Here is a 23,705-nt window from a genome sequence, read left to right as displayed (position 1 = left end):
CCAAAAGATCACCCAGGTTCCACAAATCCATTTTGCTGTAGTGTAGGATGATTCTGTCTGCAAGCCTGGGCTACTTCATAGCCGGTGTGAGTGTGGGGACACTCACCACGTGCTTCGAGAGAAGTCCACAAACGAAAGAGGTGCTTTTGTGCAGTGAAACTATTTTCACCGAGCTTCAGTCAAGCAATGAAATATTCATAGGACACTAAAGCATTGGGCTCACCGGCTGCCTTCTTATGGGAATTCAATAATACTGGAGACAGCCTTAATTCAATATTCAAAAAGCCTCTTTCTCTTTCCCCTTCTCTGCATCTCCCGGCTGCCTCTTTGGGCTCAGAGATCTTTTCAGAAATCTCACTTTTATATGCTGGATGCATTAGTGGAGAGAGAATGGAGGGAAGGATGGATAGCAGAGAGGAAAAGAGGGGGGAGAAGGGGTGGGAGTGCAAGGATGGGGACCACACACAAAAGGGCTGGGGATTTCTGGTCCCCAAGCTGCCTGGTGATGCTTGGCTGGACGGGCTGATCCAGCTCTTCCTAAAGTCACATCTGTGTGGCTTTTGGGGGGCTGGACCAACACTTGTGCTTAGACATAGCTGGTTAGGAGCCAGCTCTGGTCCAAGAGCTGTGTGTAACCATGGTCATGCAGTCCTGTGCTCCCACCAATAGACCCACCTTGCTTGGTCATGATGTCATACTAGCAAGACCAAGCCCATTTTTGGCTCAGCATCTATCCCAAAAACAAGAATAGTGGAGATGGAAACTTAGTTCACCAGCATGGACTGGTAATCAGGAGAGCATGGATCAGATGCTGAGGAGTGGTAAAGCTCTGTGGCTGCAGTGATGCCAGTGCCATTCAGGGAGCTGCACCCACATTGAGAAGACAGACACTGGCAGGGCTCTAACGAGCCATTTTGGTGCTCTTGGCATGCTACAGCTTGTCCTGGAAGAGCAATACTGACACCTCTCTCCCCATTTCAGAGACAGCAAGGAGCAACCCATGAACATCTTCCAAAAAGTCATGTTTTGGGTGGCATTGCACTGACTTAACCACCAGAAGCCAACACTGACACACAGATTCTCCATGCCAGGAGATGGGCACTGCTTTGCAGTGGGATGGAGCTGTAGCTCTGCTGGTAGGACCTTTCTGCCCGTTGTCGGGAAGGACAATACTCAAGGATGTCACCAAAGCTCTTCCAGCCATCGAGAGGCCAGGGAACTGCTTAGTGCCCCTCAGAATACAAAAACAGGGGGCACCAATGAATATGAGCAGCAGGAGTTGGCTCCCCACACCATCTGTGGATGCCACAGGGGCAGGACATCATGTGCACTAAAGCTCCATGTGGTTCAGACAAATTCAGTGAAGAAAGTCCCCCATTGTGACCCACTTGTCACCCATAGCTTTGGAAACTGATGCTCTCTAGGTACTGCAAATGGAAGAGTTAGAAAAGCAACAGCTTTCCAAGCACTTAGCAAGGAGTTGGTGGTTTTTTCTCCTCCCCGTAGGATCCTTTCCCGGAGAGTATTTAAAATCAAATTATTTACTCCACAATGAATGGTTATTTGGTTTCTTCTGGCATCTCCCTGTCACGAATGCCCTCAAGCAGCTCAATTTCAACCTTCAGAAAACGTCTCTATTAGCATTTCATCTTGTCAAGCTCTTTTTATAGCCACTCTTAAGTGGAAGCTGCTCGATGGCTATCTGCCACACTGGGGCACACAGGCAGATGCCAGCTAGCAGGGACAGAGCACGGTCCCCATGCAGGATGCTCCAAAGTCCCAACGATGGTACAAACAACACATAAAAACTGAGAGAGATGCACAAAAATTTGGTCCATGTTCATGTGCTAGGATGAGGAGTTCATCATGGCTCAGAGCTGCTGCACACCTCCAAACACAGGTGGGAGACCTTTGGGGGGAAAAAAGGTCAAAAAAAAATATTTATTTTTTCCTTACTTTAGCATCTCCAGGCCTGATGCTCATCACGCACACAGTGAAGATATTCTTTCTTCCTGTTGATCCTCTACAGATTCTGGTTCCAGCTGTACTTGGAATTATTTTAAAGACTTTCTGGCAAACCACCAGTCCCACAGATGATTCTTTTGGAGCAGATTTCCTCATGCATTTGAAGCTGGTGCAAGTCTGATGGGGTCCCAGGAAGGTCTCTTTGTTCCTCTCTGCTAGTGTTCTGGGTGCATCCCAGCCATGTCACCCTATAGCACTCACTTCCCACCACATCTGGGCACAGCCTGGGACCTCTATTGTGTCTTCAAGCCGGATGGAACAGCTGGACCACATCTCACAGGGGGCACATGGACTTCTGGGGCACCCAGCACTGCCTGGAGTCAGCTGGTCCATGAAGATGAGGGGAGATAAGGCGCACCTAAATGAAGCTCCCAAGAGGCACTGGCAGTCCATTGTCAAACAGGAATTCAATGGTGTCAGGCTCAAACATTTCTCTGCATGATGTAATATCTCAGATACAGCACATTAAACCACAACCCTACCATCAATACAGCTATAGCATTGGTGTGTGTCTGGGCTGGAGAGGTGAGACAGGTATTCTATCCCATGGCAACCTGTCACTGGAGGTGGATAGTTAGTATCTGGAAAACTAGCTTTGTGATGAGCAGAAGCAATAAAGCTTGGCTTTCTCCAGATTGAGTCTTATACTTTGACTCCCAGTTTCAGAACTCCAAGCTAGCCTTTTTCTGCATTTGTGGTGTTGACTGCTTCATGACAACTCTTGGTGAACACCAGAATATAGTTGCTGGATCTTGCAAACCACGTTGGGAACTGAAAGCGGAGACGTGCACTGATGTTTCAGGTAAGAAAGCAGGTTATAAAGCAGGTCTAAATACAGTTACATGGGAGGTGTGCGGCAGAGCAGGGATGGGATACGGGGTCTACAGTAACGCCCCCCACTCCTCACCTCAATCTCTTTCTTCTTAAGGACAGCTTGAAAAACCTGAAGTTCCCCCTGTGCCCAAAGCATCTATTGTACCATGGCTCTTGGGCTGCTGATGGGTGAAGGACCCCTTCTGCACCCATGAAACATGTGCTGTGGTATCCCCATGATCCCAGCTGCTTCCATCTTCTCCCTCGATGAACCCCCCAGGTGGAACAACCCACAGACACATAAGCCTCCCAAGAAAACCTCTGAAAGGAATAATGTCGCTGATGGATGTTGCCTGTCTGCATGAATTGTCTGTTAGTAGGTCACAAATTAGTCAGATGTGTCTGTTATACCAAATTATTCCCTGATTCACACGGTGTCTTACGCAGGAGCTTCTTGATTAGATTCCTCAGTATCGAACGTCCCAGTTCATTGGCCTGACCTTCTCATCCACGTAAGCCTGCAGGCCATAAACCATCCTTATCCAAAATCTTGACCTCATGTTTAACGTCAACAGACATTAAATTAACGGAGGTTAGTTAGGCTTGAGCACACACTGGACGCTAAGCTTTCCTGTACCAAGGCCTCTGTGTGTTCCCCTACCCTGACTGATGACCCGAATTCAGGGATGCCTTTTCCCTGGCTTCAACAGGCTTCAGTTTGGCACACGCATAACTCCTGGAATCAGTTCTCCACCACCGACGATGATGAATCAATCATTTACTTTCTGAACCCGTTCCACAGAATTCCCTCAGCCTTCAATGCACTGGCAGGCTTTCCCACCAGAAGATTAGTTGGCTAAACAGTTCTTGGGATAGCAAGCACCCCGAGTGCCATTCCTGCCTCAAAACTAATGGATTTAAACATTTGAAGTGAACTTCCATGGAATGACATTTTCCAGCAGTGCCCCAGCCTTGGTGAGAACTAGACTCAACAAAAATGGGTTTGTGGGCAGAGGGTGGTTAAGGAGAAGCATACATGAGGGTTGGTGTATGGACACCAGTCAATCCAGGACAGTCTAGAGAGTGTTTTTACAGGTTCAACAGACCCCTGGGTACCTGACCTCACTTGAGCTATTCCATGGAAAAGCCCTGTAACACTCAGGTTGAATTCACTTCACACTGGATTTCTGTGAGGCTGGTTGGTTTGTTTGGTTGTCCAAAGCTAGAAGTCATCCAGGCTCCCTCTCTGAAGATATGAGCAAGAGTTCAGCCCAGAGGTTGATTTGTCCCAGGTATTTGAGGCAACTGGTTTAGATGGGATGAATCGCTCTCAGACAGTTGCTTTGACTGTTAAGGCATCTTGGACAACAGCTTTTGCTGCAATAACAAGCTTTTGGATGGCTGAAGTTACCTAAAGCAGATCCTACACCTTTGTGCCCATCTGTACCTTTGCAAGTCTCCTCCACTGTCCAAACACCCTATTCTCCAGGGTCCACTTCCACACATCATCCTCCACAGTTGCCGCATAAGGACAAACACCTTCAGGTAGTGGTGGGAGAGAAGCCAGCAGGGCATCCCAGTTCAGGGGGCAAATCCCATTTGGCATTTCCCAGATTTGGCTGCTTGAGCAATAAGGCTGGATCCTCCTGCCAGCAGCAGGGGCTCCCCACAACATCTCCTAGCACTTCATTCTTTTTTATTTCTGGCAGAAAGAGGGTTCCTCAGCTCTTCCCAACTCTTTTACTGCAGTTTAAAGCAATCAGTCCTTGCCTTTTTTTTCCCCCCCTCAAGGGACAGTTTATTCCTTCTCTGGCAGTTTGGGGTGTATTTGGAACCTGTTTCTGTACCTGCTTTTGGTGGAACTGCCCCAGCACTCATCTCCTCATGCTGGCTAGTTTTTTCTGTACTCACGCATTAAGTTTTCAGTATTTCTGAGGCAGCTGAAAACATTAAGTTTCTTCCAACTCCACAAACTGATTGTCGGCATCCAAAACAGGAGCCCAAACTCAGACGAAATGGTTGCAAGCAGACCTGTAGAGAAGGACTTGGCGATACTGGTGACGAATAGGACATGAGCCAGCAATGCGCACTCACAGCCTAGAAAGCCAGTTGTGTCCTGGGGATATCAGCAGCAGGTCATGGGAGGAGATGCTCATCCCCTAATCTGCTCTCCTGAGACCCCACCTGAAGTCCTGCATCCACCTCTGGGGTCCCCAATACTAGACAGACATTGACCGGGTGGAGGGTCACCAAAACAACCCAAGGGCTGGAAGACCTCTCCTCTGAAACAAGGTGGAAAGAGTTTATGTTGTTTAGCCTGGAGGAGGCTCCAAGTAGATCCCTTTTACAAGGGCCTGTAGAGGCAGCACAAGGGTAACAGCTACAAACTAAAAGTAAGAAGATCTAAGGTAGATATAAGGAAGGCATTTCTTATGAAGAGGGTGACGAGGCAGTGGAAGAGGTCACCCAGAGAAGTTGTGGATGCCCCATCACTGGAAGTGTCCAAAATCAGGCTGTACAGGGCTTTGATCAACCTGATTTGACAAAACATGTCCCTACCCACAGCAAGGTGGTTGGACTAGATGACCTTCAATGGCCCCTTCCAACCTATTCTATGATCCTCAGACCATGATTTAGATTTAAGATAAATGCCTCTGCTTAAAGATGCCCAGCTCCAAAGCCTGGTAGGAAAGCTCAGTGGGGCAGGGGACCCTCAGCACCTCTGGCAACCACATCATACCAGCTTGAGTGCCAAAATGGGGCTGGGGGAAGCTGAAGTCTCAATATCATGCCAGGTGTGAGTGTTTATGTATTGGCATAAAGTAGAGCATGTTTGCAAAGAGAAACGAATCATTTTTGCCTATCAGTTTAATTGTTGAACACTGCCTTTCTCCACAAACTATTCAGGAATAGATGACAACTTTCTCTAATTTAGTCATTAGTCCTAATTATTCACTCCATCTCTCCTATTAATAACATACAGCCAGCAGATTGACAGTAAACAGCTCCATGCAATTATTTTGCTCAGTGAAGTTTGAAACATGAGCTGTGCCAGGTATTTCTGATGGGGCACAGATTGCATGGCACATCTCTGCCTGCCCACTGCATGGCTATGAAATCCTAGAACCGGGTTTCTGGTGTGAATGCCCCTGTTTGCAAGATGAACCCATGCCAAAAAGCTGCCGGTTCCCAGACTCAATGGCATTTGCTTGAATATCTGTGAAAAGTGAATACACAGAAGGACCAAAGCAAATATATTTTAAACAGCTCAATAAATCATCAGTCTCCACTTTGCAGGAGACTGTTTTCTTTAGATCCACAGTGTACCCATATATTAAGTGACAGTGAAGAATTCGCCACCTGAAACTAAGTGATTCATTGCAAAGGTACACAAGGAGTATCAAATATTTAATTAGCATGATGCTAATTAGCCACATCACATTGATGTCTTCCATCCACACTGTGATCTAAGCAGGGTCAGGCACCTGAGCAGTGTGTGCATCCCTCAGCCTTTCCTAGCCTGTGTTAGCTGGGCAAGGATCCTGGACAGCACCAAACCATCACCAAGTTACTTCAGGTTTAGCAGTTTTAAGGCCATAGCCCTAGATTTCACCTTTAGCAGGGGACAGAATTGTGAATCTCCTCTATGCAAATAGAGATCTACATTGAAAGCCCCATATTAGACAAAAATCAACAGCTCACAAGCATGCCCTCATTCCCTGGAAGAGGCGGCTGCAGCATTAACTTCGGACAGAAAAAATCTCTGCTAGAGAAAACATATCGACTTCTGCTGGGGAGAGCTCCTGTCTTGGTTGTAAATTCACTCAAGATGCAGAGTTTATTCAATTATTGGCCATCTAGAGAATGAAATGTGGCTTCACTCCAAACATCAACTGAGCAGGGGAGAAGATGACAACAAGATTAACCCTTCATTTTCCCTCCAGCTACACACAGGGTGGGCAGCAGAATAATACCGAGTGATCCTACATACATGTCTCACACATCTCCAAAGTTGAAGCTATTGGCTCAGTCCCCTGCATGCGGAAAGGGCTTTTACACTGGCTCTGCCTAGGAGGGCAGGTGGAAAAAAAATCATTTTAATGTGGTACCCTATGGGAGGATGCTCTGTTCACAAGCCCCTTTTGTAAGGGGGACCCTATGTAATACAAAGGGGCCTCTGTCCTCAGGGGAGACCCACGGCTGTAAAAACAAAGAGAGACACCGGGAAAGCGTCTGGTTCATTATTCCCCTTTGAAAAGCTCTCCAGCGTCAGGCTTTTTAAAGGGAGACTCTGGGCAATGAAGGGGGTGTGGATTAACATCGAGATTCATTGGAAGAGGCAAAGGGGGGAGCTGGCAAGATGTAAATCCTCACCAAACGCCCTGGGAAGTGCAGAGGGTCCACATGCCAGCACATGGGGCTCCTGGGAAAGGCCAGAGCTGCAGCAGTATAAACAGTTTGCTTTGCTCCTCCAGGATGCATCTGAAGCACTTGAAGGGCACCACTGCCAGAGGGGTCACCTTAATGTCACTGGTTTTGCTGGGGCTGTGCAGCCACACTCACTGGTGGCTCTGGAGAGCAGCGAGATGCTGGAGAGAAAACAAACACCAGTCAGCAAAGCTTTCAAACGTGCTGCTCAAAGTCTGTTCTCAGCCATAAATACAATATCTGCTAGAGGAGGAGAGGCTGGGGAAGGCTATATTGTGTTTGGGATGCTAAAGCACAAACCTGCTGCTTTCTGGGAATCTCTTCTGTATGAGGCTGATCTGACTTGGCTCTCATAGCATCATCCTCGCCACTTGCTGCAGCATTCCTGCAAAGCAAGATTTGCTCTCGGGGGAACTGGGGAGCAGAGCCTTTCCTGGCAACAGGCAGAGATGGAAGCTGGATCTGTCCCCTGCGAGAGGGCTGGTAAATGGCCTCCCTTCCTTTTGTCATTACCTGGCGGCAGCAGCAGCCCTGGCAGGGCTGGGAAGCAGCAGCTGCAGTAACCGGGTACAGAACACTTTCGCCTGGGCTGAGCTTGCCCTCTGATGGTAAACACTGGTAGTGAGAAGAAACAGGTCTCCCCCAAACACATCCTCTCCCCTAGGGACCCAGGGTGGGCTCCCCCTCCCTAGTTGAGCCCTCTGAAGCCAATAAAGCATTTCAGAGTGCTGCTGCTGCCATGACGGCATCTTCAGCTCCTGGGCTGAAGGTTGTCCCAGTGAGGGCAGCTTCTCCAGGCACCCCCTTGGCCATGCCATAGAATCATAAAACCCTTTCAGTTGGAAGATACCCTTATATCATCAAGTTCAACCATTAACCCAACACTGGCACTAAACCGTCTCCTTAAGAACCTCATCTATGTGTCTTTTAAACCCCTCCAGGGATGGCAATTTCACCACTGCCCTGGGCAGTCTGACCACCTTTTCTGGGAAAAAATTGTTCCCAAGATCCAATCCAAACCTCCTCTGGTGCAACTTGAGGCCATTTCCTCTCATCTTATTGTTTGGTACTTGGGAGAAGACATCAACACCCTCCATGCTCCAAGCTCCTTTCAGGCAGTTCAGAGATCAGAAGGTCTCCCCACAGCTCCTGTTCTCCAGGCTGAATCCCCAGGTCCATCAGCTGCTCCCATCACACTTGTGCTCCAGCCCCTTCCCCAGCTCTGTTCACTTCTCTGAACTCACTTCAGTAAACTCACAACTTTCAGATTATGAGACTGATGCCCTACCCCAAGCCAAGCTCAGAGGCCAGGGGCTGGTGGAGGACAAACAAGGCAGCACAGGAATGCTACAGCATCTCAAAGAGGGCAGCAAGGCCACAGAATGCTTTTTTAATCTCTAGCTTAAAGGAGAAACCAAAGAACAGGAAGAAAAACAAGCGGTTTTCACCATCCATCTATCAGCTCACCCAAATCCAGCAGCTGACTATTTTGGTGGGGTCTTTACAACACTAACCACCATGACCTGCCATCCACTCAGCTTCACAGAGAGAAAACAGGCAGGGGAAGCAGTGAGGGCACAGCCACAGCTGCACTTACCAGGGACATGGAGAAGGGAGCTGCCTCATGCAGGGGGACAAGCCAGGACAGAGGGACTCCAGCACAGCCAGGCACTCACCAAGGGTGCAGCCTCATGAGACCTGAGCACAGCAGGAAGAGCTGAGCACCAGTAACAGGGTCCATCACCACAGCAAAGGAAGAAGGTCCTGGGTCTACCGAGGAGCAGCAGAAGATCAGGCAGGACTGAAGACTCACCCAGGTTGCTTGAAGAGATAGCAGATGAACCATCCCTGGAGACATCCCAGGCCAGACTGGACAGGGCTCTGAGCAACCTGAGCTGGTGAAGATGTTCCTGCTCATGGCAGGGGTGGCACTGGATGAGCTTTGAAGGTCTCTTCCAATACAAACTAATCTATGATAATTCTATACATATAGCACATGATCCAGGTAGAACTAAGGAGACTAACCATTGTACCACATACCAAGAAAAGCCAGGAGCCCAGGCCTGACCTTAAATACAGCTCCTGGGCCAATGGCCAGGGGGTGTGTGGGTGGAGGTCCCAGGTGAAGCTGCTCAGGATAATCAAGGTGTTTTTGCTGACCCAGGGTCCTGGCAGCCAACGTGATGCTGTTTGGACAGAGCTTAACCTTCCCCAAATGTCTTTTTTCTGCCTCTCCCCTATTTCTCTACTGAGGGTTCTACCCCAGGGGTCACCTCCACAGTGACAGAGCTGCTGGCTGCTTGATTGTCACAGGAATCTGCTCCCAAAGCAGGTGCTAAGCAAGGACATTGCTGCTTCTGTGTTCACATGGGAGGAGACATAGAGGATTTGACAGCTGCCAGTCTTTCTCCCCTCTTTCAGATTGAAGGAAAAGAAAAGCAGCCATATGAGCACGGAGGGAGGGAGCGATACACACACACCTGAGGATTCCAGGGATGGATGTGGGGAAGAAGAAATGTATAGAGGGTGTTAAAAATGAGGGTGTTGGGAGTGTAGATCAGTGGGTGAGGACCAGGGGTGGTGATGACTTTAGGTGCTGAATTTCATGCGTGGTCCCCCGCATCCATCCTGAGCATCACACTGCCTTTACCTGGCCACATGTGCAGGGAGGGATGAGAGCAGGAGCAACTTAACAAATGAAACCAGACTGGAAAATATTCAGGCTAGTCAGCCCTAATACCATCACTGGACAGGCTTGAAAATCCTGATATTTGAAATAGATTTCTCTATATATGTTTCACATCCTAATTTCTTGAAATCTTACAGCTTACTTTTTCTGCCCTGCCCCTATAACCACGGGGGCCATGCACATGCTTCCCTAGAAACACCAGAAAGCAGCATGGCTCAGGCAAACATCAGATCTAGGCAGCCAGGGCTGCAAGAAAACATCAGCTCTTGGAAGCTACACAGTCAATCCTGACAGGTGGCGACACTAAAGACAAAGACTTTTGCCATTCATAACATAATGGAGAGTTCACAGGAGGTAGCATCACATGCTGATGTTCAAAAAAACAATTGCAAGCCACAAAATAGACCCATTCCACGCTCTAAGGGCACATAAACTACATCAGTGTCAATCATGTTTTGTGTGAAAGAAATCACCCTGGACAGACATGTCAAATTAATCTTTATTAAAATTGTTAGTGCAGTTACACAAGGAATGAATCTGAGCATGGTTGTGTTTAGGCATGGTGTGTTAGCTGAGAGTGGGAGCGATTGCAGGGGCTGAGTTTGGCCAGATTTGAGGGGTGTTGGTGGGAGCAGGCACAGCAGGTAAGGAACGGCTGAGCCTTGCCACTGCGTGAGAACCAGCTTTGGCAGAGCTGCAGGGTCCAGGCACGCACCTGGGGCCGCACAAACCCAGGGTGAGCCAAGCCGGTGTGAGAGAGAAACCAGCATTAGCCCTCCTTAAGCCAAGTGGGGGGTTTAGTTAGTATTTGCCCAGAAAGCCCACTCTGAATACAAGACTCAAAGCAAAAGGACATGCCATAAGGGAACCATCACTCTGTCCCCAGGTACATATATTACAGTGTGGTGTTTAATAACAGGATGGTATCTTTTTTTTCCCCTATAAAGGGAATTTCATAATTCTGAGCAGTCAATGATGTGTTTCTGCTTGTGTAGGTCAGAAATGAAGCCAGGCTCCTCTGTTGCTTTGCTTCAGGACGCACACTTGGACACGGCAGGTGCATGTGCATTTCTCTTCGTGTCTCTGTAGCGCCTGGAAACTTTGGAGACAATATTTCAGTATTACAGAAGATTCACCAAATGATTTTAACCTCATTTTAGTTCCATCAAGTCAACTGCATCTTCAGAAGGCGTGAATAATATAGTTTGCAGTGAACAGAGATGACACCTCTCCAAGACAACCTTTTATTTTTCTACTTTTCTTTTTTCTTTTTTCTTTTTCTTTAGAACATCGGTTTTGAAACACAGCAGCAAAGGTTAGTATTTTATTTTGCTGATCACTTCTGAAAACTGTTAAACCACTTGCTCAAAATCTCTACAGCAAATGGAGGAAGGCTGAGGCTGATGCATACAATCAATTCTGTCTGGGTGTGTTATAAAGCATTGAAAAAAATCTTTTTTTTTAATAACAGTGTATAATCCTAATTATAACAGATGTCACTAAGCACCCTGCCCCCCAGCACTACTTGGTTCTGCACTACTGAACTAAAAAAGAAGTTTAAAAGAACAAATCAACCAACCAGGCAGGTCACCCACAGCTCCTGCTGTACTCACATGCCAAGCAGCCCGCTTCAATCTAAACTGTATGTTTTAAGAACGAAATATTCTTTCACAGGCAAGCTTCAGATGATGACCAGACGTGCACCTGAGTTGCTATAAGAGAAATTAGTTCCTACACTTCTGCCAAAACACAGTCATTAAGCGCATTGTGCCCTTTCCTTGGGAGTTCTGCACTGAAATTCTGAGACGTGTCCAGGTTTCTCCCATTTAACAGAGGTGGGGGTCTACCTGATGGGTAGGAACTGGGTCTCCTAGAGAGCTTTGCTGCAGGTTGGCTTTAGGAGAAGCTGCCGACAGCCTAATTTTCAGATTTACAGAGCATTAAGAGTTCCCATTGACTCTGTAACCAGGTGATGAATCTGTCTATGCTTCATTTTTCTCAGCTATAAAAAGGGAGAAATGCCATTTCTGTCACTTGTTAGCTGGGAGGTTAATGCAATGATTATTAATAAAGCTCTCTAATGACCTCTGGAGCAGCATTTCCCAAGCCAGGGTGGCAGCTCCTGGCAGGAGCTGCTGCGCTCCTGAACAGACTAGCGGACCCAGTGGAAATTAGGTAGCAGCAACAGGCTCAGAAACAGAAGCAGAAGTAGTTTTGCTAATGAGTCGCCAGCAGTTGGGAGCAGAGTCCGGGAGGCGACTGCCATTTCCCCCAAACATCCGGCCCTCGCGTCGCTCTGTGTGGAATAAGTCACAGCCTCCCCGCATGGTGATCCATGCAGAGCATCCTTAATGATTTCTGCAGCTCTGCTTCTGCTGGGCATCACACCTGCAACTGCCTGTTGCATAGGTAAATGGAGCTGCAGTCATAGAAGTCACAAAATCGGGGCTTATGTATACAGAAGAGCAGAACCTATATTGCTATTAAGGTTCATTCATCTATAGACAGTACTTGTCTGCTCCTTCCTTTAATGTCAGGATTAGTGCATCACCCCTCCTTGCACAGGATCAGAACTGGTATTTCTCTGCTTCAGACCTGGTGAGTGACCAGCTTTGAAGGCTGGAAAATATAGAAAAGAGCAGATTCTTACAGACAGTCTCCCAAAATGCACATCTCTCAGGAATACCAGTTTCACTGTACGAAGTAATTGCTGAGGGCTATAGCTGGAGATGATTTATCCCAGAGAAACTGATTTGTTTTCAGACTATCAGGAACAGGTCTTGCTTGCCTTCCTGCGATTCACATGCCTTCAAATGCAGAGAGATATAATATTATATCCCCTTTAAGAGAGAAAAACCTCTCACAGCTGATCTATCATGTTTCACTCTTGTACTCCTGCCACCAAGTCTAATAACAGATTTGTCGATACTTGGACAGCAGGGAATTAATTCTTAGAGCTCATTTTGTGCTCATGGGGACTGGAAGATAACTGATGCACCACTGCTCCAGCAAACTTTAAAACCAGGAGACTTTATCCCAGTACAATGTGCAAAGTATTTCTGGGAAGCAGCATCCAATCTTCCTTTAGGCTGCACACATTGATCTTGGAACTGGTAACACAAGGCAACTCCAGGTAAGAAATGTCTGCAGAGCCAGTTCTTCACTTAGAGGGCCTCCAAGGGCTTGTAACGACATCCTAAAGCTCAGGGGGTTAGTCTTTCGGTGCTGGAGCTGCTGGGTGCCACACTCACTGCTTGGCCTATGGACCACAGAGGTGTTGTTGTGAAGGCCAGTTACATACAGGCAGAAGTGGGCATATATTTGATCTTTATCAGCTTTTACCTGTGTCACTTTTTCCTGCCCGGAGCACAGCCAGTAGTGGCATCAAAGGATAGCAAGACTTTCCAAGGACCATCCAGTATTTCAGTACATATAAAGCATGCAGAAGTGCTACTGCCAATACTACTGCTTAATACTGCTTTGTTCTTCCATTGGAAACCTTGAAGTCCATTGCAGATACTCATCCATAAAGTTTTTGGTCCCTCTGGAAAACAAGGAAATTAGGTTTTCCTTTGTCTTAGCAATAGGAAATATGATGCACACAGACACCAACAGTCAGGCTCAAAGATATTTATGCTGTTCTCTTTTGCTTCTACTGAAAAAGGGGGAATTGATGTGTTTCAACGTCTTTACGGAGTTAGTCCTGAGACCTGCCACTCCAGAGGCTATTTATTGAAAACAGGAGAACACAATGACTAAAAATCAACAAACCAAACCACCAAATAGAACACCAAAACTATAAAAAGAAACAATAACAGCAACAAAAAGTTAAATCACGGGGGTGACTGAAACGGCAGATGTCAGCTTGCAAAGGTGAAACTACCGACCAGAATTTCAAAGCAAAGCTGCCTGCCATAGAATTTCCCGAGTTGCACCGATCCGCATTTCCACAATAACATTCCTCAGAGAGACTGCTTGGGTTTTGGTGATTGTCTTGGGATTTATTTTGAACATTAGGGTTAAATACACGGAGGCAAATACCCAGTGATATTCAAGCACAGTTGGGAGGTGAGGGCAGGAGGAGCACTCCGCAGCTCTCCATGTGCAGCAGCATCTCTGGAGCAAATGAAGAGCTGCATTTCACTGCGTTCCCTTCGGCACATTTGTGAACCAGTGTCCCTGACACCCTGCTGCGTGCCAGAGAGGTCTCCTGGCCAACACTGGCTATCCAAAGCCACCTTTTTATTTCTCTCAGACCAGTTTTACCAGCTCTCATGCAGGTTTTATGGCCCGTTGAAGGCTCACTGTGCTGGCTTTGCTGGGAGAAGTACTGCAGAGTTGATCTCTTTGTGTGTTTTCCCATGCTCGAGTTTAGGATTGCCATCCTCAGGGAATGCCCTTGAGTTTCTCCAGCTGCCTTTTTAAGCCTAGACAGGTAAAGCTGACAATATAGTTACTCAATGCAAAGCAGGCAGTATGTTTTTATAAGTTGTTAGAAGAGAAATAAAAGGGAGCACCAGGTATCTCTCTGCAGTATTTCTGGCCAGGGTGAGAAGTTGGCAAGTGCCATGTTTCACGAACCCTTCAGTTTGGCTTGCAAAAGTCTGGGTCTGTGGGCAACATCTCCAGCCTTAACACCTGAAACGTATTTGTGGCATCGTTCATTAACGCTTCACCCGTTACCTTATGCAGAAAGCAGTCTGCCCTTGCTTCTGTAAAACCATGGGCTATTGTAGGGAACCAGGAACAGCCTGTGGGCCTGGCTAGTGGGATTCCCTTGGGCAGCAGAGAGTTGGCTCAAGCCCAGAAAAAACTGAGCTGCTCTTCGGGATACACATAGAATCACAGAATCGTTTTGGTTGGAAGGAACCTTTAAGATCATTAAGTCCAACCACTAATCCAACAGCGGCACTAAACCATGTCCATAAGAACCTCACCTATGTGTATTTTAAACCCCTCCAGCGATGGTGACTCCACCACTGCTCTGGGCAGCCTGTTCCAACGCCCGACATCCTTCTTTTCGGGAAGAAATTGTTCCCAAGATCCAACCTAAACCTCGCCGGGGCAGTCTGAGGCTGTTTCCTCTCGACAGGTCCTATCGTTTGCATTTCATCCAAAGCGATAGCTGCAGCTGACAGAACCCTGTGCAGGACAGGACAGGACAGGACAGGACAGGACAGGACAGGACAGGACAGGACAGGACAGGACAGGACAGGACAGGACGACCCGGCCCCTTAGGGACCCCCGGTGGCACGGCACACCGACCGCTCCCTCCAGGGACACCCCGCCCCGCCCCGCCCCGAGGGGAGCCCGGCCCCGCCCCGCGCATGCGCGCCGGCCTGTCTGCTTGTCAATAAAGCTTGAACAAGCGCCGCGCGGGCGGGCGTATTTTTTTTATTATTTTTTTTTCTTTCAACGAACTTTATTGTTCCCGCGGCGCCGCGCGCGCGGGGATGCGCTGAGGCCGCTCCGCCGTCGGGGGCCCCCGCTCCGCCCGGCCCGGCCTCGGCATGTCGGGCAGCCGCCCGCCGCCGCACCCCGCCGCGCCGCCCGCCGCCACCCCGGCCTCCTCCTCCTCCTCTTCCTCCTCCTCCTCTTCGGCGGCCATGGCGCCGGGTTCGTCTTCTTCGCAGGCGGCGGCGGCGCGGCCTGTGCTGGTGGCGGCCGCCGTGTCGGGCTCGGGAGCGGGGCTGGCCCGGCTGGCGGCGGCGGCGCGGCCCGGTGGCGGCTCCTCGGCGGGAGGCGGCGGCAGCGGCGCGGGAGGCGGCGGCGGCAGCAGCAGGAAGAGGCCGCTGCTCACCCCGCTCTGCAACGGGCTCATCAACTCCTACGAGGACAAGAGCAACGACTTCGTCTGGTGAGCGCGATACGTGTCGCGATAACGGCCCCCGCGGCGCCGCCATGCGGGTGGGGTGCGAAACACCGGCGGGGGGACGGAGCAGCCGGGAGCGGCACCGCGGGGGCTCGCTGGGGCTTGAGAGACTTCGGTGCGTCTGATTGCCCTCGAGGGGTTTGGGGTGTTTTCGCCCCGTTTTGTGCCTGTTTGCTGTTTGGCCCTGTGTAACGGCGTTGGTTTCACACACTCTTGTGTTTTTTAAACCAAATCAGGTTATTCCCGGCAGGTTCCTCCTTGGGTACGCGCCGGAGCAGCACAACTTCTCGGAACGGATCCGCGACCGGAGATGTTTCCTCATAACGTGTTGACATGGCAAGGACACGTCCTGTGTGCTTGGGTGGGGACCGGGGGGGTTCTGGTCTCCTCTGGACCCGCTGTGCTGCCCTGCTCCAGCCCCTGAAGGAGCAGTTGGCAGAGGATTTTGTGCCCCTGTGGATGGAGATCCGAGGGGTCTCGTGGTGGTTGGTCAATCCAGCAAAGCTGGTGTGGGTTTGCCTCTCATGCTGGGAAAGGTTGGCTAGTTTGAAACAGCAATAAGGTTTGTGCCCCTCTGGCACCTCAAGCCAGATGGGTGGGAAATTTTGGTGTTGTGATGGGATAAAGATTTTTCTTGAAGATGTTCAGGTGCTTTGCTTCTAATGTTTGGCTGTAACTCACAGCTGGAAATAGTTTTTCAGCAGAAGTTGTAGACCAAGGCCCTCTACTGTGTGTGGTTTGAGAACTTGTTGGTAATTTGCAGTTTTAAACAGGCCCTATAGCTGATGGGTTTCAAGCCTCCTAACATAAGGAGTAGGTTTGGTTTTTATAGCTGGTTGGATATACTAAAATGTGAGAACAAAAAGCAGGGGTAAACATTTACCTGAGAGACAAGCACTGAGGAGATATTGGAGAGAAGCTCAAGTTGTAGGGAAGTTATGGATTGGAAAGAAGCAGATTAAAAAAAAAGGAAGATTACTTTGTCTGACAGCTGTGACTTATTGGTGAGGGTTGGTTGTTTGGCAACTCCACAGGACAGGTGTTTTCTCAAAAACCTGTAAATGTGATTTTACAGCTTTGTAACCTGTCTAGCAGAGTAGATAGGAAATATCCTGGCTGCTAAAGTGAGAACCAGAGGCTGCTAAAAAGTTAGTGGCAGAGAAAACAGTAACTATTTCTTCTTAGTTATAAGTAATAATAAAAATTACTACTTGTTACTGTAAGTAGTGTTTGCTCAGCAGCAGAATTGGGATGAGGACACACAGTGGTAATCGGCTGATGTCCTACCCTGGCTGAAAGCTTTAGGCCACATCAGGTGGATTTAAGGGCACTTGGTGTGGGTTTGTGTTGGTGATGGGGGATTGGGGGATAACTTGATTGTGGATACCTGAGCTCCTCTGTTCCCTCTGCCGTTGTTCCCTCTGCAATAGTTGTTTCCCATCCCTTCCTGGTCAGCTGTCATTTCCCATTTTGCTGTCTGTCATAGAAATTAGGGTGTTTGAAAGGAAATGACACTTGTAAGAAGTTTGTAGGCCAGCTGAAATATTTTAAGGAAAGTTCAAAAAGCTGAGTTTCTTAGTTTCTTTTAGTTCTTGGTTCTTTTTTTTTTTTTCCTGCAGGGTAACTACTGTGTATGCTTTGAGGAGAACATGTAATTAGCTGTTTTCTCCTCATCAAGGAGTGCTGCTGGCTGCATGAAGTGAGAGGAGAAAATCACTGAGTAGTAATCAGGGCAAAATATCTTCACTTGTCCCCCTGTTACCGTTTACAAGAGAGCAATATTGAGTGATTGAACGGCAGGTCAGAAGCTTTAAGAGCAGACAATGATTGTAGTTAACTTCCCTGGATTCTCAACTGCTGTGTATTTCTGTGGGCTGTAGGGCTTGTTCTTGCTTATTATCACTAGCTTCAAATTATAGTATTCCTCTTTGTTTTTTTCGGTTAGCAATACAGTTATGCAGTACAGAAATAAACTCAACTGTGCAACTCTGGAATTATGAGCAATGCCCAAGAAGACAGAGGGGTGTATGTGTGTGTGTGGGGGGGATTTAATTGGTTTAAATAAGTTTTGTATATCTCAGTGTGAGAAGCAGAAGTTTTCCATATGCTTTTTTTTTTTTTCTGTAAGGACACTTTCAAGATGCTGCCAGCTGCATGGAACATTTGCTAATTTTCCTGAGCATGGGCTGTGAGTTGCTGTTAGCTACAGCATAAACTCAGTGGTAGATTCTGCCTGTACCAGACTGAAGGTGGGAAAGAGTAAAGAAGTTTGGGTGAGTTTCAAACACCAAGGTGCAAGTGGAAATCCCGTAAATAGTGTTAATAAGTGCAACCTCCCTGCCTGTCTTCTGGAAGTGCTATCTCAGCTGTGTGAGACCTGGGCTTTAATGTAAATGTTGGCATAGGTTGCTAGTCTGTGTTGTGAAACGTTTAGTAAGTGTGTACCATTTGTGGTGTGTATCAGCTTCTGCCTGGAAATGTTTCACTCTAGTCAGGGAAGCAAGTAGGTCTGTCTGGTCAACTTTCTCATGAGAGGGGAAACTTTTTGTTTCTCTTAGTGCAGGATGTAGAATTTAAAGGTAGTTTGTGCTGTTGGTGTAGGCAGACCTCTTTCCACTTGCCTGGAGAGCATCTGAAAGGGAACCCTCTAATCAGATGATTTTCTGCTGTCCAGCAATGTAATTGCTTATGGTTTTCTCAGGTCTTACATTAGCCCTCCCAGTTAGTGGTTGTCTAAACGCCTTTAAAACCAGTGGCTATTTGCTGTGCTCCCTGGATGAAGGGGGTGCGAGTTAGGCTGTCTCTCCAGCAGTTGCTTTGTGCCAGTGCTCAGGCAGAATTCAGTACATAGAGAAGAGGGGATGTTGCATGCTGACCTGGAGAGGTACACCCAGCAAACTCAGGGGCTGTGTGCTTTGCTTAATGGTGGACTTGCAGGTTCATGGGGTTTTTTTTCCTCAGGTGACTGGTTACCTCTTAGTGTCAGGTGTGGACTGAGTGTGGTTGTTCAGGTGCTTGTAATCAGGCAAACCTCTTCAGTTAGCAATGCTGCAAATTAACCCTGGAGGCTACCAACTGAAAACACAGTGAGCTGTTTATGTACCATGTACAATGGTGGTTTTATAATCCATGGTTTTATTTGATCTTCTTCTTACATATATAGTAATGGCTGTGATCTTTAACGTGACCACCTTCTCTGTGAAGAACAGAGCCTGCAGCAAGTCCTACTCTCTTCTTTGACCAAAGAGGTGCAGAATAGGAGGGAGAAACTGTAATGGGTCTTGTTTACTGCAGAGCAGAAGGAAATTTGAAATGTATTTAAATTTCGGTGACCACTTGAGCCAGGTGTTTGGATAGCAGCAGGATGACAGTAGCACTCTTGAGAGGTGCCTTGAAAACAGCTGGCAAAACTTAAGAGGTGTGAACTTGGTTAAAATGATTTAAAAATGTTTGAGTTATACCTCATAGCGAAAGAATGGTAAGCCTTTGCAGTGCTGGATTAAAAAAAAAAATCAAACAGCTGTATAGTAAATAGGGCATCAATATCTGTAAAGAACAGTGATATTTTTGGCTTGCTGAAGTAGTATGCATCCTTTTTACCTGCTTCTGCTGCTTGAGACAAATGGAGAATAAGAGCTGTCTCAGGCAGAGAAGCCTTGATTTCACCACACTGGTGCTTCTCAATTTTGGTGTGTGCTACAAGCTGTAGTGTATCTCAAGCCCCCATTGCTCCACTACATTCTTAACCGTCCCTCTGTGTTAAATTAACTTAAAACAACTGGTGCAGAGCAACTTCCATGTGTTACAGCCAGCTTGGCTTTGGTCAGTATTAAAAGACATCAATCTTGTTTCCACTTGTAAATCAGTGAGCATTTGGGGAGAAACTGTTCTTAATGGAAACTTCAGGCTCTGTTAACGATGACCCTGGCACTGAATGGCTGCATTTGCTGGCTCTGATTGCTTTTTCTCACCTATTTTGGCTCTGTCACTTCTGCAATCAAACTAGTATGAAGAAGAATAAGTTTGGGAACAGTGGTCTTGGGTGAGTGTCATGTTAGGTAATCTTCCTATTTGTGCTCTAATTTGTGGTGTCCTGTTGCAGACAGAGGAGCCTTACAGCCTTGTTGGTTGTTGCTCTTTTTAGAGGCAGGGCATTAGGAGTGTGCTGGAAAAAACACATCTGGCCCTGTGGGAAATAGCAGTTTTTAGCATGATACAGAGTGTGACTGTGTTAGTATGACTAGAGAAAGGCAAAGAATTTAAGCTGCCCATCACCAGTGGGAAGGAACCAGCCTCAGGCACTCATATAACCGGAAGTCTCTGACTTTCTTTTTCAAAGTAGTAGAGTACAAAGGTGCCTAATTCTCCTTTTATTAATCCACCATTGTTGGCTAAGTTTGATCATAATTTATTCTGACTAAACAGTGCCTTGAAACTAAAAACACTTTTAACTCGCATGTAGTGATTTGAACCTCTGAAGTTGGTGCTACTCAAGATGAATGTCCAGGAAAAGTCTGCGAGGGTGGAAGAGGGAAAGGTGTCTGTTAATTCAGAGGCTTCTTTTGAGGAGCAGAACTGGTGACTCAGTTCATTCAGAGAGTAGCTTTCTGGGTTTGATTAGTTTGCCTTTATATTGTGATTACACAGATGATTTGGTAAAATACTTAAGACACCCTGGTTTGTATGTGAGGTTGGACAACCCTTTCAATGCGTCTATGTTTTCTGGTTCGGTCATCAGGGGATTGCATTGGCAGGGGCCACAGCTTCCCCTTGATGGGCTTAAAAATAAGTGTTTATTGAAGAGGTGTTTCCTCTTTCCTATTTTTAAATGCCTAATTGGGACAACAAATGTTAGTACCCTCTAAAATGGATGGCAGAAAGGGGGAATGACTTCTGCTGAGTGCTAACAAGGGGATAAACTGAGGTGCTCCTCTCCCCTGGCTGCTTATTGCAGTCTGATCTGGGTTTTTTGATCTTGGATTCAAAAATATTTCTGCTTTTCAGAAGTTGTTAACAGTTTATTAACAGCTCATTCTGTGGGAACTGCCTTGTTGGCAGAAGGTGGGAGGAAGCTGTTCCTGGAGAAAACAAGTGCTGGTGGAAACCTCACTGAAGTGAGATTGGTGTGGAGTGAGAGGAGAGCATTTGGATCTCTGCAAGGGCTTGAAAGCCAGGTGAAGCTTATGACCCAGCTGGTACATGTGATATGTGCAGAATTGTGACATTGCTGTCCCCAGCATCTCACTGGATAGCTGGCCAAGACCTGAGGAAGAGCATGTATGTGATAGCATTATCTTCCCAGGTGTCAGGGACAGCAGCCCTAGGAGTCACTGGAAGTAAGATATATCCCTCCTGCTTTCATTTGTGTTTCATTTTCCTTTCAAACATGTCATGGCCACTTAATGATGAGACAGATTTCTTCCTCTACCTGTCTCACCTGGATTCCTGCATCTCTTGCTCAGGTTCCTGCACATCCTTTAGCTCCCTGCTTAGTCCTTGGCGATCCCTCCTGGAGAGCTGCCTGCGCTTTGCTCACTAGCAAGTCTTGATAAAAAACAAAAGCCCTTGTTTCCACGGTCCCATATTCTACTTTTCCTGTTCTCTTCCTTTTGTTTTTTTTTTTTTTTAACACCAGGCTTGACAGCCCCAGCCCTGGCTGCAGCCCGACAGCGTTCTGCAGGCACACCCCCTCCTTGGCACCTTCCTTCTCCTCCTGCTTATTAATTCTTGTTCTCATGACATCATTACTATTTCTGTTCTGCTCTGCCTCTTTGCGTTGTGGGGTTTTTTAATTATAGATAGCTATTGGCTGAAAAAAGGAATTATAAACTATTTTTGGTGTCACTTATGAATACGTTATATTTGTTCATGTAAAAAACATTTTTTTTTCACGTTGTTTTGAGACCTAGTACCAGATGGTTTGAAGGTTCTTCTGCAGCCTTGTTTGCCGAAGGTACTCTGGCTTTGTTTGGGTGGTTTGCAACTATTGAAAGCTTCAAAAGTGAATGCTTACTTGGTTTCTAATTGTAGCAAACTTCCGAGTTCAAAGAACTGTTGGTTGCCCTTTTGATCTTTATACTGGCTGGTTACTGCTGCACTTTTGTGTCCTCTTTCATTTTACAAACAGAAAATATTACCTAAGCGTGATAAGGTGTCTGCTTTGAATTAATAATACTTTCCTTCATTTTTTTAACATAATACATAACTGATATTTCCTTCGTTTTGTTTTCAGTCCAATCTGTTTTGATATGATTGAAGAAGCCTACATGACAAAATGTGGACACAGTTTCTGGTAAGATTTTTCTTTTTCCATCGTGCAAAATATCCACCTCTTAGAGCGTGTGTGGACTGATGTTACTGTGAATCCCTTCCGAGTTTTTGTTATTCTTTTGTCCTTGCACTGAAGAAAGAGGTTGAAATCAAATTTTTAATAATGAACACCAGTCAGATTAAAGAAAACCACCTTGGCGTTTAAAACAAAAAAAAGTTGTGCCACTGTATTTCCTCTGTAAAGAAATAAAATGCTCATTAATTGCTGGTAGCATCCATTACCCAGACTCGGAACAGTTTGTCACCTTACTGTTGATGGTGGAAGGTGTCTGTGACCAGGCAAAGTGGTGGGTTCTGCGTCTGTAGAAGTCACGCGAGTCACTGTTGGTGTTAGCAGGTCCGTCTTGCCTTTTGCGAGACCATATACAGTTTGAAATGGTTTGCACATTGTCTATTGCAATTCTTAAACTTTTGAGAGAGAGTATGCTTCAGACTTGTTTCTATCGTACTGAGTTCGCCCTAAGTCCGCTTGTGTTTTGGTGTGTTATCTCTGGCTGGCATAAGGAGTGTGCAGAAGTACAAGAGCCCTCCAGGGGCAGGTGTGGAGTTGTCTGCTCCTCCTCTTCTAAACTAGGGATTGGAATAAATGTTGAACCATGATGTTTTAATGTCTCGTGTACATTATACTCTTATCGTGTCTATTAACTAGGAATAAATCACCTACCTTTGACAAGAAGTACTACTTTAGTAGCCTAAAGCAGTGCTTCAAGCAGCAGATTTTATCCCTGTGATCCATAATTTATTAAAAAAAGTCCAAGATGAAGGGCATTCCAATATCTTTATTCAGAAAGAACAGAGTAACGTTGTCAAATGTTGTATGTACTTAAATACCTTTGGTAATCCTGGCCAAGAAACTTTGCTGTCCCTCTGCCGTAGCGCACTCTGAGTTAATACTGGAACATTTTGCCTCTGCTGTAGGATCTTGATGAAGCAGCTGGCAACACACAGGTTATCAATGGTTGATGTTGTTTACCCTGTGTTTATATTTTGTTCCTTCATGTTTGCTCACTTGTTTTTTCTTTTTTTTTTTTTGTTTTTAAACAGCTATAAATGTATTCACCAGAGCTTGGAGGACAATAACAGATGTCCCAAATGCAATTATGTTGTGGACAACATAGATCATCTTTATCCTAACTTCTTAGGTAAGCTTTAGGTTTCCTTGAATGAGGATCATCTTAGTTGTTAAGGAAGGCAGGCACTTGTAAATTTGACCTAGAAATAACCAGCTTCTGGATATTGAAAATAAAATCCAAACATCAGCCCTTGGGTCTACTGTGGCTTTTATATGAAAAGTGGTTAGTAGTATGAATTGTTAATACTCCACTGCCTCCAGCAGTTCTGTATGCGAGTTACAGTACTGAGACTGACTTGCTGCTGTTTGCATACTAAGAAAAGCAAAATGAAGATGTTTTTCTAGTGGCTAGACATTTGAATCTCTTTATTTACTTGCGTTTTCTTGCACTGTTGTCTGTCTAATAATCAAGAACATGCCCTGTTTACAAAACAAGGACACTGAAGGAGGGGAGGCTGAATTATGTATTGGACTAT

At 46.6% G+C, this 23,705-nt stretch overlaps 1 protein-coding gene across 2 annotated transcripts in view; it reads left to right on the top strand.

Moving 5' to 3' along the window:
• Positions 1 to 15,374: 15,374 nt before the first annotated feature.
• Positions 15,375 to 23,705, top strand: part of COP1 (COP1 E3 ubiquitin ligase) — a 124,168-nt gene continuing 115,837 nt past the window's right edge. Inside the window, exons 1-3 of one of the 2 annotated variants that reach the window (XM_065842532.2) lie at positions 15,375 to 15,812; positions 22,060 to 22,119; positions 23,202 to 23,299. In XM_065842532.2, the coding sequence (XP_065698604.2) occupies positions 15,466 to 15,812; positions 22,060 to 22,119; positions 23,202 to 23,299 (505 nt within the window). In that variant the 5' untranslated portion in view covers positions 15,375 to 15,465. The remainder of the gene's footprint in view (positions 15,813 to 22,059; positions 22,120 to 23,201; positions 23,300 to 23,705) is intronic. The other variant, XM_065842531.2, reaches the window with a different exon arrangement.

This window comes from Patagioenas fasciata, chromosome 6 (genome assembly GCF_037038585.1).
Source record: "Patagioenas fasciata isolate bPatFas1 chromosome 6, bPatFas1.hap1, whole genome shotgun sequence".
Classification (NCBI taxonomy): domain Eukaryota; kingdom Metazoa; phylum Chordata; class Aves; order Columbiformes; family Columbidae; genus Patagioenas; species Patagioenas fasciata.
The sequence above is the reverse complement of the archived record's forward strand: the minus strand, read 5'-3'. Positions and strand labels throughout refer to the sequence as shown.